This window comes from Nannospalax galili, unplaced genomic scaffold, assembly GCF_000622305.1.
Source record: "Nannospalax galili isolate Female #2095 unplaced genomic scaffold, S.galili_v1.0 scaffold936, whole genome shotgun sequence".
In the NCBI taxonomy this organism is placed as follows: Eukaryota; Metazoa; Chordata; class Mammalia; order Rodentia; family Spalacidae; genus Nannospalax; species Nannospalax galili.
Window position 1 is genome coordinate 1,219,002 of NW_008337142.1, and position 16,002 is coordinate 1,235,003.

Sequence of the window (16,002 nt, forward strand, 5' to 3'; positions counted from 1 at the left end):
TTGGATCTCTCTCTCTCTCTCTCTCTCTCTCTCTCTCTCTCTCTCTCTCCCTTTTATTGAGTATGTTCTTTGACAATTTCATGCATGTATGACATTCACTGATTATTATAACCCCTCCATCTCTCTTCCACCCCATTACCCACTCCCATTCCTCCCTACATGTTCCCCTCTTACATTTATGACATTTTTTTGTGACCCACTGAGTTTATCTGGGGTGATTTATGTGACCATGGGGTTAGAATCATATGTTAGAGTCTCATGAGCTCCTCAGTGGATGTAATTTCTTCTGACCCTATCACCATCTTGTTGTGGTAATGCATAAACTGGATTAGCTTTCTGAGAAAGAATGCACCGGAGGTTTCTAAAAACCTCCCACATTAAAAAAAAAAAAAGGCTAAAAAACTTGAGTATAAGGAATTGCTTTTATTCTGTCATAGCCTTTGAGTTTCATGGATACAGAATTCTCTGGGAACTCTAGTAATATTTACCAGAAACTATTTTCCCTCATAATTGTGAAGACTAATTTCAGCTCCCATAATTGAAAAGTTTTCATTAAGATTTTATTCTCATTTTTAATCTTTCTAATATATCTTACTGCATTTTAATAAAAGTGTGTGTGTGTGTGTGTGTGTTTATGATGTGCACGTGGCCACAAATAGTGCCACAACGTGTGAGTGGAGGTCAGAGAACAACCAGAAGAAGTCAGTTCTCTCCCTCTACCATGTGAGTCCTGGGGACTGAACTCAGGCCCTTGGGTCTGGTGGCAGATGCTTTACCCACTGTGGCATCTCACCGTCCCTCTTTTATCCTATGTGACCTGTTTCAAACTCTTTGTCAGTTTTTCTTCCTTGTTTTCTGAATTGTCCTGGTAGGTTTTTTTTTTTTTTCTTTCTCCTGTTTCTCTTTGTTTCCTTTTTTCCCTTTTGGGTTCTGAAGCAGGGTCTAATATAGCTCAGGATGGCTGCATTCTTATGTAGGTAAGAATGAACTCCTGATCTCACAAGTACTGAGTTTACAGGCACATGCCAGCACACTTGGCTTGACTTTTGTCCCCCAACTTTGTTGCTCTGTGTATGTTTTGAACATACCATGATTTGTGCATGCAATCAGAAAACTCCCTTACTTTGTCTTTCCCTGTCCCTTTATAATTAACCCAGCAGAGAAAGTTTTATTTCCTAAATAAAAGCTTGGGCAGTCTCATGTCTTTTCCTGTTCCCCTTAATAAACAGTTCTGGTATTTTATCAGTAAAACTTCCAATTTCTTTAGTAGAAAGATTTTCTTTCTGATGAGGCCTTAAGACATTGGAGGCCAGCAAAGGCTTGTGGCTTTCTACCTCTCCTGACCTGCTTTTGACACCAACCATGTTCAACCCTCTTGCAAGCTGTTTCTAGAGTTGGAATGTGGGCAAGGCAGATGAGAATTGAGGGCAGGAAAGTTCTGACTCATTTAGTGCTGTTGTTCAGTTGATTATATGCTCTATAGGCTGAGACAGTGTTTAACTCTGACTCTTATGGATTAGGTATGGGATGAACAGCAAGCTCTTGACTGCCCTATACATGCCCAGGCTGGCTTGTTCTTGTCTCATTCCTTTGAGAATCGATTTCTAAGATTTTAATTCATAGTATTTTAAATATTTTATTTATTATTTTTATTTTTATGTGTATTAGTGTATTCCCTGCAGGTACATAAGTGCACCCATGTCATGCAATGCCAGCGGAGCTCAGAGTGGGTGTTAGATCTCTAGAACTGGAGTTATGGACCATTGTTAGCTGCCATGTGGGTGCTGGAGATAGAATCCAGTCCCCTAATTCACGGCATTTTTATATTTTTTCCTGCTGATCCCTAAGAAATGATGAAATCAACTCCACACCTTCTCTTTCATTGTTATTTCCACATAAGGACCATGGGAAACTGGTACCTTTCTCTTACATCCTGGGGAGATGTGAACAAGTGTACATTCATTCTGGGATACTAACAATAGACCAGAGAAATGATTCCACGCAAGTCTACCTTAGCGAGCCGATTCATTTTGGGGGGTTACTCACAGGAACGTGGCTGACTCAAAGGCAGCTGCATCACTGAAAGTCCCGCCCCATAATGGGTGATCTTAGGGATGCATCCCTCGGGCTCCCTGTACAGCTTGCAGGGGGCTCTGCTGGCTACAGTTTCCATCTCCTGGCAATGTCTTTCTTTCATAACCCTGTGGGGAGAGAGTTTGTGAATTTGTAACTTTCAGCATTTTCACAATGAGCCTTTGTAAGTTTTTTTTTTCCCAGTGAGTCCTAAAGTCCTCCTCCTCCTTCTCTCCAGAAAGAACACTTTAGTTCAGAGGAAAAGCTTCACAATGCAGGCAGCAGTAGTACCGCTAATTTCATCTGCTTTTCTCTCTTTGAAGGCCATAGGTCCTGCAGCTTCCCTCCCACCTGTGGACTTCTTGTTCCCAGAGGGTCAGACACCATCACCTGTATCCCACAAATGGCAGGGCACACATACCAGCTCTCTGAGTTGGTCCTATTGAAATACCTCTCTTCACCTAAGGTTGTCCAGAACCATAATCTCTTGGTGGAATACTGAGAGCATAAAGGTTTGCAAAGAAGCCCCTCTCTGAATTTTCCTTCCTCTTTACCTGTTTTGTCACCCCAGCGTGCATGAGGAGTTCAGAACTGTGTATGTAGATCATCCTTGGATATGTGTGGAGGGTAGCTTGCAGATCAGCTTGGAATTCATTACATCCTGACACTTTGCACACTTTTTCCTTGTTCTTTCCCTAGCACTAATGGGGAATCAGACAGTAAAATTATGGTGCAGGAGAGATGGCTTAGTGATTAAGAGCACTGGCTGCTTTTGTAGAGGACCCAGTTTGAGTTCCCATCACCTCATGGCAGCTAACAACTATCTGTAATTTCAGTTCCAGGGGATCCCATGCCCTCTTCTGGCCTCTGTGAGCATTGCACAACATGCATGCACTTACATACATGCAAGCAAAGCACTCATACACATAAGATAAATAAATAAAAATTTTTTTTAAATGCTGATTGGGAATCTCCATCATGGCTATAGACAAGACTTGTTGATTGAAGCACTCAGGGAGGATTTTTGGTTGTTGTTGTTGGAAGACCCATGAATACTACTGAGCAGTCATAGACTTTTTATCTTGAGTCAATTTTACTGAAGAGATAACCCTCTCTGTCAACATTCTAAGGTCAAATAAAGGGAAAGGGAAATGAGATTTTTCACTGTTTAGCCTATCAAGTTTTTAAAACCCATTATTTATTTATATTTAGTGTGTGTACACATGTATGTGCATGCATGTGTGTGCACATGTACTTTGTGTGCCTGTGTGTGTTTGGCAACCAAAGGAAAACTTTGGGTGTCATTCGTTCCTCAGGAGCTGTGCACTTACTATTTTTGAGATAGGATCACTCATTGGTCTGGAGCTCACTAAGTGGGAAATGCTGGCTGACGGTTGAGCCCCAGAGATTTGCCTGTATCTCCCTCCCCAAATCTGTGCTGCCACATCCAGCATTTTTATGTGGGTTCCAGGGATTGAACTAAAGTCCTCATGTTAGAAGATAAACTTAATTTCCCAAGTGAGTCAGCTCCCCTTCCCTTAGCATGTGAACTTTTGTTTAATTGCCATTTTTCAGTGGAGAACTTGGTTTCTTTCTTCAATGTACAGGACATCTCTGAGCACTGAGTTCATTATTTCTACAAGTAATCAGTGTGTTTTGTGGCAGGGTGGGGCATCTGCTCTTCCAATGGCTTTCAGCCACTCTTGTATCTAGGCTTGAGGGTAGTTTTATGTTCGGTCTCTGGGCTGTCCTATGCCGAAGAGAAGAGCAAGGGCTCTAGGTTTACTGTTAGCTCCCATCTGTGAAAGTGTGGGTTCTAGTTTTCTCCTTTCTGTCAAGTTAGTTGCTGCTCTTGTCATCTGCTTTATTTATTTTTATTTTTAAATTATGTATATCTGTGTGGCAATGACTCTGTGTGAGTATGTGCACATGAATGTGGATTCCCACAGAGGCCAGAGGTGTGGGATTGCTCTGAAGCAAGAGTTACAGGAAGTTATGAGCCACTTGACATGGGTAATGGGACTTGAACTCAGGTCCTCTGCAGTATGTGCCCAACGGCTGAACCATTTGTTCAGCCTGTACTACTTTTATTATTATTATTATTATTATTATTATTATTATTATTATTTTGTCTTTTTGAGACAGGGTCTCCCTGTAGCCCCAGCTTTCCTGGAACTCACTATGTAGACCAGGCTGACTTTGAACTCACAGAGATCCGCCTGCCTCTGCCTCCTGAGTGTTGGGATTAAAGGTGTGTGCCCGGCCTTACTTTATTATTTTTTAGAACTTACTGATAACATCATTGTGGCATCTCATTTCCTTTTCACTTTTTCTTTTTTTTTTTATAAAAAAATTTATTGTCTTAGAAGCATTCAGAATATCAACAAAACAACTGCATTTTTTTTGCAATTACAAAGTGGTGTTCAGTTAACAGAACAATTATTTTTGTGTAAGCTGCATCAGAGACAACTGAAGATGAAAAAAAGCTACCGCCCCCACATATAACTAATTTGTGTTTGCACCAACAAGAACCTGCTTTAAATTCCCATGCCAATTTACAACCCCATACTGAACCAAGCAAGGCTAGTGGCTCTTAAAATACCACAGGGTTACCTAAAGACACATTCGGTAGTGTGTTAGCTATACAAAAAAAGACCCTGTACAGGTTAAAAGCAAATCTTACACAGCCTTACATTTCAGTTTTTTTCTTTAAAAGGAGTGAGTTGTATACAGGGGGGTTAAATGCTTTATAGACAAGAAAAAAAAATGTTAGAACAAACTTATTTGTCATCATCGTCATCTTCATCTTCATCTTCCTCCTCTTCCTTCTTTATTGCTCTTTTCAGCCTTGACAGCCCCCTTTTTTACAGCATCAGGTTCTCCTTTAGCTCTGTAGGCAGCAGTATCCTTTTCGTGTTTCTCCTTCAGCGTGGCGGCCTTCTTCTCATACGGCTGCTTGTCATCTGCAGCGGTGTTGTTCCACATCTCTCCTGGTTTCTTTGCAACATCACCAACAGATAAGCCGGGATGCTCTCCTTTGATTTGGGGCAATACTCAGAACAGAACAAGAAGAGAGCTGAAGGAGGCCTCTTGGGAGTGTTGGGATCTTTGAACTTCTTGTTTGTTTCCCCTTTAGGAGGGATAGAGCTTTTCATTTTTCTCTCATAATGAGCCTTGTCAGCCTTTGCCATGTCTTCAAACTTTCCTTTTTCTTTAGCAGACTTCCACTTTTGGTCTTCCACTTCTCTGAGCACTTTTTGGAAAACTCTGAGAAGTTGACGGAAGCATCAGGTGCTCCTTCTTGTGCTCCTCCTGGCAAGTTTTCACAAAGAAGGCATACGATGACAATTTGCCTCTTGGCTTCTTGGGATCTCCTTTGCCCATGTTCAGTTGTTTTTCTCAGGAAGGCACAGAGTCACCCATTGCCTGTCTGGCTCTCACTTGCCCCAGCGCTGTCTCTATGGAGCTCAATGTACTGCAGTAGCTGTGAGAATGGGAGCCAGACGCAGCCTCCTCACTCTCTCCACTCTCCCTTTTCACTTTTTCCTTGTGACTCTTTATAGTTTAAATAATTCTTTAACTGTCATACTAGTGATATTTCAGGAGGAAGTAAAGATAATCTTCTTTGTTCAAGCCTTTCACCCAAATGGAGACACACACACACACACACACACACACACACACACACAATTTGTTTTCTGTTAAAGTAGGAGAGAGTGGTGTATAAAGAGAGTGTGTGTGGTGTATGTACATATGCATATGGGGTTGTATGCCCCTGTGCATATGCAGAGGCCAGAGAGGATGTCAGGTATCGTGCGCTATAACTTTCCACCTTATTTCTTTGAGACAGGGTCTCTTACTGAACCTGGGGTGAGGCTGGCAGGCAGCAAGCCCAGTGATCCTCCTGTCTCTGCCTGCCACAGCACTGTGGCTGCAGGCATACACAGCCATGCCTTTATATATGGATGCTGGGGATTTGAACTCATGCCTGCCCAGAAAACATTCTTTCCCATTGATCCATCTTCCCAACCCTCATTATTATATATGTTGATCACTGTTATTTATTTGATCTCCACTACAACTTATGGAGAACAATTGCAACTACAGTAAACTACAGTGTATCTAGTTACAAATGAAAACACAACTTCATGGAGATAAGATTATTTTCTTTTAAAAAATTTAACTTAATTTTATTTGTATGTATATTGTGAGTGAATACATGCACATGTGCACATGCATGTGCAGGCCAGAGGGCACCTCTGGTGTCATTACTTAGGTGCCATCCACCTTTATTCATTTTTATTTTTTATACAGGGCCTCTCACAGGCCTTGAGCTTATCAAGTAAGCAAGGCTGGCTGTCCATCCACCTGCCCCTGCCTTTCTAGTTCTGGGACTACAAATGCCTATGATTTTAATGTGAGTTCTGGGTCAAACTCAGATCTTTTTACTTACAAGACAAGTGCCTTCCTGACTGAACCATCTGTCTAAAGTAATTTTCTTGAGGTCATACAAATAGAAGGCCAAAGAAATGAAATTTAAATTCAAATCTCATTTCTGTAAATTCTACATTAAAATATTTTATTTATTATTTTTATTTTACATGTATAAGTGTTTTGCCTGCATGTATGTCAGTGCACTTGTGACATGCAATGCCTGCAGAGGTCAAAAGAAGGCATCAAATTCCTCTGGAACTGGAGTAATGGATGTTTTTTAGTTATCTTATGGGTGCTGGGAATTGAACCTGGGTCCTCTGAAAGGGCAACCAGTGCTCTTAACCGCTGAGCCATCTCTCCAGCCCCTAAGAAGCATTTTTATTGAGACAATTTAAATCATAAAAATGTGTCATATTTGTATTGTATTGGTACCAGTAGAAGTCTTAGACTTGATCGAATAGACTAACCAGCAAGTGAATATTGTCTGTTATAGAGTGCTATCCTCCAAGTGTAACGGCCATCATCTTCATCAGAGCAGTAGTGACTAAAAGACCCCAGAGATTGGACTTGTTGGCCATTGATATCTCTTCATAGAATGGGGGGATCAGGGGGGCCATCAAACTCTCCTGAGATTTCAGCCACTTACTCCTGTGCCTCCCAGCCAGCTTTATGTGATTCTGCTCTGGATGCATGTGGCGTCATGGTCTCAGAATGTGCTAGAGTTTATAGTGTATGGAATGTTAATAGAAGGAAGAACCTGGTCTATGTGGCTATGGGGGAGTTTCCATCCATGCTCAAGGAGACTTTCCAGCTGCTTTGGGGTCACCCACACGCCTGTAAATAAGCTCTCCCCCATGGTCTATAAGTAGGCCCAATCAATTCATTGTTTCCAAGTTGGAAATTACACTGTGGTGGAATTACACCGTGGTTTGTCATGGATAACTTATAAGGAGGAGGTAGAGAACACTGTGGATTGATAATTATGATGTGGAAATTGCCTAGAAGCAGACCAGCAGGTATAGGCACATTTAAAGTAGAGCCATAAGTCACACAAAAGAAAAAAAATGCCTAATCCATCAGATGACTAATAATAAAGATATAGCTAGTTTCATTGTTTTCGACTTGAGCCCCTCCTAAGTTGAAAGATTGATTGGGTCATTTTTTTAATTTAAAATAAACATGGAACTGCACTTAGAAGATATTTATTAATGGGGTCACCTGGCAAAATGGTCATTTATTAATTAGGAGCTCCTTTTGGGTTCTATTTCCATTGTTATCCCTGGCTTTCTTGTAAATGGGTCTCCTGCCATATGGTCAGTCCATTAATTAGGTAGCATCCTGACTCTGACCCCAAGCCACATAGTCACACACAGAGTTTCAATAATGACAGTTTAACCATGATGCCTCCTGGGAAATTAAAATTCATCTGCATTTTTCCTCAGTTCAGAGAATTCCTCTTTAAGGCTCAAGTTTCTAAGTGAGTTAGTCCTTAGCATCCTCCCCAGGGGACCTTGTCCTCAGTGTCTACCTGTCTTTCTTTTTAATTGTTCATTATCTAGGCCATGCAGGTGCTCTCTAATTTCCCCTGAGGCCAAGAGTCACACCAGAGTGAAAACACCCTCCCTTTCTCTGTGGAACTTTTAAATTATCAGAGTCTCTCATTCATCCTCCAGAGGTAATTGGCCCCAGAGAGTGCCTTCAAGACAGTAAGTGCTGAAACTTTCCCAATTTATTGGGTTACTAAGTGTAGGAATATCACAGCAAGTTTGGCTGATTGCTCCTGAGACTCACCCAAGTTGAAAGGGAGGCAGTTACTTCCCTGCTGCCTCACTCTGAGCCCAACTGCCCTGAAGATTCCTAAATGGGGGGTCATACTTAGGCTACTTGGCATGTCTTGCAGTTTTCTTAAGTAATACCAACTTTCAGGCAAGTTCTGTTTTATATTATTTGCTTTGTGCAGCATCACCTGGGGACTTGTTCAAAATGCAAAATGTTTGGGTCCCATCCCAGACATACTGAATCAAAAACTGTGGGGGAGGCAAGGGAGGTGGGGACGACCCAGCACTCTGCATTTTAATGAGTTCTCAGGTGAGTGAAGCATGCTGAAGTTTAAGAAGTACCCTATTACACAAAAGTACGAAAGATGCCTGTGGGTGTTTATTTTCCTTAGATAGTAGGAGGTTTGATGTTCAGTTTCCCTTGAACAGACTCTAGAAATCTTTTGAAAAAGCCAGAAAGTAAAAAGACAAAAAAGTAAGACAAGCTTTTTGTGTGTCAGGGTCCAGAGGAAGAACACAGGATAGGCATAAAGTTGCTAGCTTGAATTCTTAGATCTATAGGCCTTACAATTCTGCTACCTTACCTGTTGGTTTCAGAGAAAGCATGATTAAATAAAGCAGGGTACATGAAACAGTAACAGGAGCTGCTAAGGGCAAAAACAACAGCTACATGATTTGGGTCACAACCCCCGGCTGATCCCATAGTTCTGTGATCTGACCCCTACAATCACAGGAGATTTCTAGGATGTTTCTTGAGTAGGCAGTGTGGGTACTACACTATGTAGACTTTGCCTGTATGCTGTTAATGAGGCACAGGGGAGGGTTCCCAATATTTATGTAATCTGCGGCTATCATATTTGGGCTCAGCTGATACTATCAATTTCCACAGAGAGGTCAAGTCAAGGATGCATTTAAGTTAGGAGTGTAACATTTGAATTTTTCCTCCTCCACTGACTAGTTATGGATAACTTCTTTGAACTTCCTTTTTCATTGGTAAAATGGGGCTGAGACCTACTTTGAATTGTTAGTGTGAAGAACACTATAGGTAGAGCCCTCAATGGAACAGTACAAAGCAAGAGTTCCATAAATGGGATTTCATATTCATTGCAGACAGCTTCTCCAAGTGCATACATATAGCCCAGACTGGTGCCACACTTGCTATGTAACTGATGATGACCTTGAACTTCATATCCTCCTGCTTCTACCTCCCTTTCATGGCATTGAAAGCATGAGCCACCACACTTACTTATGTGGTGCAGGGTATCAATACCAGGGTTTTGTGCATATTAGGCAAACACTCTACCAACTGAACTACAAGTCCAGCTGAAGCAAGACTCATGAGCTACATCATGCTTATGTAGAAGAAGGTCTCAATTTTTCTATTATAATATTGTTCATATGACTTTTCATTTGATAAATATTTATTGGGCAAATACTATGTATGTGTCAGCTACTATTGTAAGTAATTAGGATACAGTGAAAAAAAATGGGAATTACTGTTTTCATGGTGAATGTATTCCAGTTAGAGGAAAAGACAGTGATCACAGTGGCCGGCTAGCTACTAAGTTATTCTGTATGTTAGAGGAGAGAATGATTAGGCTTTACTGAGATGGGGTGGTAGAACTAGAGAAAAGGGACAAATAGGTCATCTGGGTTTCTGGAGAAATAAGTTTCAAAGATCACTTGAATCAGTGGTTGAAGATGACATTTTTGGTTATATTTTTTCAACATAAAGATAATATAAAAACTGAATAAAATTCCACATTTAATGTATTATTATTCTCTTGACAGAGCAACATAAATTTTTCCTCATAGATATTTTTCTACATTTATTCATATTTAGTCATACTTAAGTTATAGTGTACCCCAAAGTCTGTTTTTCACTAGAGCTCTTTTCCATGTTGTTTCTTAGTTTTATAATAATTTTATTTATTATTTTTACGTGGTGGCGCCATGTTAAGAAAAACTAACTCTTGGAGTTGTTCAACCAAGAATGAGCCTGATCTGTTCTGAAATGCTCTGATTTCTCACAGAAGTTATCTTAGAACTGTTCATCCACCTAACAAAGTTCATCCTTACTTTTTATTGAACAGCACATCAAACAAAGTATGGGAACACGAGTGAGCAATCTTTGATAAGAATTTTACAAAAGAAAAAGTTGTCTTTCTGACCCTATTAACCTAGAACAGAATAAAAAATGGCAAACAAATGTCAGCAGCCTGTGCCCATGTGTTTTTTCTAACATTTCTTGTGGGGGATACATTGTTTTCAATGTCACTGCTTTCAGTGGTGGTCTTAGGTGTAATTACTGTATCTTACACAGACACACACACAGACACACACACGCACATGCACAGAGTTCTGAGTCAGGGCCATAAATGAGTCATGAAGGAGAAATAAGGATCTTGACACAAGATTAAAGCTATGTATTAATCTTAGCTTGTGGGAGTGAATTACATTGGGATTACATTGTTTGTCTTAAAGGTGAGTTAATTCTAAACAAAATGAGTGCACAGTATATAAACAGAATGAGTACATAGTTCTGAATGATCTCAAAATGTATAATGAACTTGGTTACAAGTTTATGCAAAAGTTCAGTTCAATTTGTAAGGCCTTGTTACAAGACTCATTTTCAGTGTGTGTGTGTGTGTGTGTGTGTGTGTGTGTGTGTGTGTGTGTGTGTGTGTGTTGTGAGTATAGGCATATGTGTGGCATGTGGTAGTCAAAGACAACTTTCAGGACTTGGTTCTCTCCTTCTGTGTGTCCTGAGGATTGAACTCAGGTCATCAAGCTTCTGTGGCAAGTACTTTACCTGCTGAGCATCTTGCTGGCCCAATAATTTTAACAATGCAAATAATTTCATTAGGGTTTTATGTAAGCAAATATGAAAGATAAAATGCTAAATGCCTGAAAATGTTTGTTGAAGCATTGGTTATAGTTCTAAATATGTGCAATAGCACATTGAGATTGCTTCTTAAGTTAAGTTTTAGTAATGTTTCTTTTAGACAACAAATCGATGGATTTTGTTTTTTAATCCATTCAAGTAGTCTGTGTCTTTTGATTGGGGAGTTGAGGCCATTGATATTTAGTTATTATTGAAAGGTATGAATTGGTTACTGTCATTTTATTTTCTGTTTTAGTCTTACCTTGTGTTTCTGTACTTTATACCTTCATTTTTTTTTCTTTCTGTAATCTCTTGAATATGATTATTTCTTTCTTCAGTCCTTTGTGTTTTTTTGAGTATTCTCTGTAGAGCCAGTTTGGTGGACATGAATTCTTTCAACCTATTTGTATCATGGAAGATTTTTCTTTTCCCTTCTGATACTGTGAGAGATAGTCCTCAGGGAGGAGGCTTCCAAGTCAGTTCCAACTTATTTTCCCCAAGTCCTATGTCCAGTATGTGTGGTGTCTTCAGCAATTGGGTCTTACCTTAAAGTTTTGAGAGGCAATCAAGAATTTTAAAACTTTAAATAGGGAAAATGTTGAAAACAGATGAACTTCCTTTCTTATTTTCAGAAAGTGTCTGACTACTGATTCTTCTATTAACCACTACCCACCTACCCACCTACTTATTTTCTTGTTGGAATACTTAAAAGCAAATCCTAAAACTCATGTTCTATAACTTAATAATTTAGCATAGATGATCTATAACTGTTATGGCTTCAAAAGCTGTCTACTCTCTTTAAAAATATTATTATTTATGTTTTGAGAAGTTCATGGAATGAAATTTGAATATATACACTTCCTCTTTTCCTACCTACCCTACTTTGTGTCCTCTTTTTTTTAAACCCACTGAGTACAATTTATGCTGACCATATACTCTTGGGTACCAGGGGCTACATCCTTAAAGAAAATGGACTCTCCCTCTCCCAGAAGCTATCAGTTGCCAATAGATTCTCAGATGGGTGTGACTTCTTGCCTCTTCCTCCCACTCCATGTTGACATTTTATATGGTTTGAGCTTGCACAGCTCTTATGCATACTGCCATAACAAATGTGAGTTAGTATATGGATTTTCCCTGTTGTGTTCAGAAAGCACTGTTTCCTCATAGTCATCCACAACCTCTGACTCTTCCAATCTTTCTGCCCTCTCTTTGGTGACAATCCCTGAGCCTTTGGAGGAGGGATTGTGTAATATATGTCCTATTTAGGGCTGAGCATTTCACAATTTTTTATTCTCTGCACCTTGGCCAGTTATGGGTCTCTGTATTAATCGCCATCTACTACAAAAAGAAGCTTTTGCAAAGAGGATTGAGAGATGTACTAATCTATGGGTATATTGATAAGCCATCAGGAATTGGTTTAGTACTTTGCCTATCTAGCAGAAGAAAAGTATGTTCTCCCCTAGGGCCTATGACAGTCTAGCCATATGGTCTTCACTTAGGTAACATAGTTGCATATTGTCACTCAAATGCTACATTCAAATATCTTTAAAACTTTTCAAAAAGTCATTTACTTGATTAGTTTGAATTGGGATTCAAACATGGTCTATGTATTGAATTTGGCTATTTCATTTCCCAGGTTTTCAAAATTCTATTAAGGTTCTTCAGTTGGTTTTTTTTTTTCATTGATTTGTTATGAAATGAAAATGTATAGTCTCTAAAGTGCCCTATATTCTTGGTTTGCCTGGATGCTTGTTCATGATAATGTTTAACTTATTTCTTGACCTCACTTGTCTTTTATTTTCTAGAAATTATTAAGTAAGACATATTTTCTTGATGATGTTTAGATTAAATTCTGGTAAATTTGAGGACAAGAATAAATTACAAGTGGTGTGGGGTATATGCACTGTATGTTTCTTATAGAATCATAGCCAAGGGTATGTAATGGATTGATTAAACCATGGGCTTCAAGCATGTCAGACTTGTGTGTATATATGCATACATATATAATGTTTTTAGAGGCAGGGTCTCACTTTAGCTCAGTCTGGCCTGGAATTCACTATGTATGTAGTCCAGGGTGGCCTAGAACTTACAGTGACTTTGTCTAGCCTCACAAGTGCTGGAATTACAGGTGTGAGCCAAAATACTTAGCTTATAATTAAATTTAGATTTAAACTATATTCATGACATTTTCCCCATTTCTAGATTAAAGAGGAATTCATTCATTTTTAATTCAAATATTTTTGTGATTTGAGTTATTCAGATCTTAAATCCATTTGCTAGTTGCTATTTAGTACTCTTTTTTTTTTTTTTTTTGGTGTTTTTGACGGGGTCTCTCTGTAGTCACAGCTGGCCTGGAATCACTATGAGGAGACCAGGCTGGCCTTGAACTCAGATACCTGCCTGCCTCTGCCTCCTGAGTGCTGGGACTAAAGGTGTGTGCAACTCACTGTGTAGACCAGGCTGGCCTTGAACTCACAGAGATCTGCCTGTGTTTGCCTCCTGAATGCTTGGATTAAAGGCATGTACCACCATGCCCTACTTTTACTAGTATTTTGTTAAAAATATTAGACCTTTATTCTAGATGCTTTTAAATACTGGGGCTATAATGGTGATAAGAGCAATGGTATCTTATTTCTCTCAGAGCTAATGTGCAATAAGGGAAGGCAGATCATAAGATAATGTCAGATTTGTAAAGACAATGAAGAAAGATGAATTGACAAAGAACAACTGGAGAGATGGAGGTCTGATAAGATGACCATTTGAGCTGAGTCTTAAGTCACAAGGAGAGGGGAGTTGTATCAATGTCAGGGGCCAAACTTTCCAGGTCAAGGAAACACTTTGTATCAAGGTGCTGAGGAGGATAATACCCCTTAATACCTCTACTGTGATTCAGGTACAATGATGAAATACCTACCTACATTATCTCCTTTATTTCCCCAGCAACCCTTTGACATAGCATTTTGAACATGGGGACCATGAGGTTGGTAGAGGTTCCGATACTGGCCTCTTGTCTGCCTTTCATGTAGCTTTAAGGACTCAAATTGCAGCTATGAATATGATTTTATCTCTCCAGGGTTCCATGAAAAGGAGAAGAAGCCATATTGCCGAAAGGATTTCTTAGCTATGTTCTCACCCAAGTGTGGTGGCTGCAACCGCCCAGTGTTGGAAAACTACCTTTCAGCCATGGACACCGTCTGGCACCCAGAGTGCTTTGTGTGTGGGGTCTGTATGCTCAGTTGTCTTTGGATTTAGGGAAATCCAAAGGGGACTCTTCTCTGGGAGGACTAGCTGCTCTAGTGAGAAGGTTCATGGCCCTGAGTAAGGATTATTTTGGATTCTTAAAAATGTACATCTATTGCAGACATTTGCTGGTTTTTTTTTTTTTTACAAATGAATAATCTAGCCTCCAGTTATTAAATATCTGAGTGAAATTCCTACAACTGGCAGGCTCCTAGCAGGGATTTTGAGGACCGACATTTTATTTGGTGGCATCTTGTCTCTTGATGTACACATTTCCTTTTGTCTGTCTTCTTTCCATCCTTAGGACTGTTTCAGCAGTTTTTCTACTGGCTCCTTCTTTGAACTGGATGGACGTCCGTTCTGTGAGCTCCATTACCATCAGCGCAGAGGGACCCTGTGCCGTGGCTGTGGGCAGCCCATCACTGGCCGCTGCATCAGTGCCATGGGGCACAAGTTCCACCCCGAGCACTTCGTGTGCGCTTTTTGTCTGACGCAGCTGTCGAAGGGCGTCTTCAGGGAGCAGAATGACAAGACCTACTGTCAACTCTGTTTCAATAAGCTCTTTTCTCAGTAATCTCTGCTGACCCACACCTGATTCTCAGTGCCTATACAATTTAACAAAGACAGGAAAGCCGACCCTTTCTGTCCTTTCTGTTGCTGACCTTCTGCCCAGTGGCTGGTTCAGAATGTAAAAGTGCTGAACAAATAAGGCGATTTCTACGTGTAGTTCGGCTTATAACCTTATTTCTGAGGCTTCTTGTTTTAATATTTTTAAATTAGGTATCTTCATTTAGATTTAGGTCATGCTACCCTGTCCCTTTGAAGATGCACTCTCCACATGCACAGTTCATTACTGTTTTTCTCTCTCCCTTTTCACCTCTACTCATGGACCTACTCAGATCTTTGGTTGTGGGCCCCAGAGCCATTCTTCAAGATCCACCATTCACCTGGCTCACAGTGCCCTAACCACACTTTCTCCTTACTGTGAGGAGTTGGTACTGACACAACTCTTAAGCTCTATGCATCCCTCACAGTGTGTTTACCTTTTTTTCAAAAGGAAGTAGATTTTAACTGACATCCTTGATAAATAAAATGGCTTGTGGTTTGGATGACTCACTGTCATCGTCATTTGGTAGATAAACTTCTGCTTCCTGTGTTATATACTAGGCAGTTTTTAGAATTGAATCTGCACTCTACCTCTTCTTTCCTTGTCTACAACGGACGCTTCTTTCATTTAATCAGAAGACATTCAAAGAAGAGATTCATGCTGATAATGCTTCTCTTTAGTTTGGGCCTATGACCATTTTTTTGTTGTTGTTATTTTGGATTTAGATCATTGAATCATCTTAAAAGATAGAAAAGCTTTTAAATTTGTTTTCATCACTTTGTTTAAATAAAGAGAAAAGCTGGCTATCATTAAGTACCTTACAAATGCCTTTCTAAAGTGAAAAATGATGTGTTACCTTCAAACTCAAAATTGTCTCATGAAGACAAATGGCAAATGTCATAGCACACAGCTTCTCTGAAGAAACATATACAAAAGATTAAATGATTGTCTTCTAGTTTGGACAGGAAGGCCAAGCCAGAAAGAAA

The 16,002-nt window shown here is 39.9% G+C and overlaps 1 protein-coding gene across 4 annotated transcripts in view; it reads left to right on the forward strand.

The window, feature by feature from the left end:
• Positions 1-15,990, forward strand: part of Lpxn (leupaxin) — a 47,558-nt gene extending 31,568 nt beyond the window's left edge. For all 4 annotated transcript variants that reach the window (XM_029563154.1, XM_029563155.1, XM_029563156.1 and 1 more), the window contains 2 exons: positions 14,243-14,391; positions 14,714-15,990. In XM_029563154.1, the coding sequence (XP_029419014.1) occupies positions 14,243-14,391; positions 14,714-14,983 (419 nt within the window). In that variant the 3' untranslated portion in view covers positions 14,984-15,990. The remainder of the gene's footprint in view (positions 1-14,242; positions 14,392-14,713) is intronic.
• Positions 15,991-16,002: the final 12 nt, after the last annotated feature.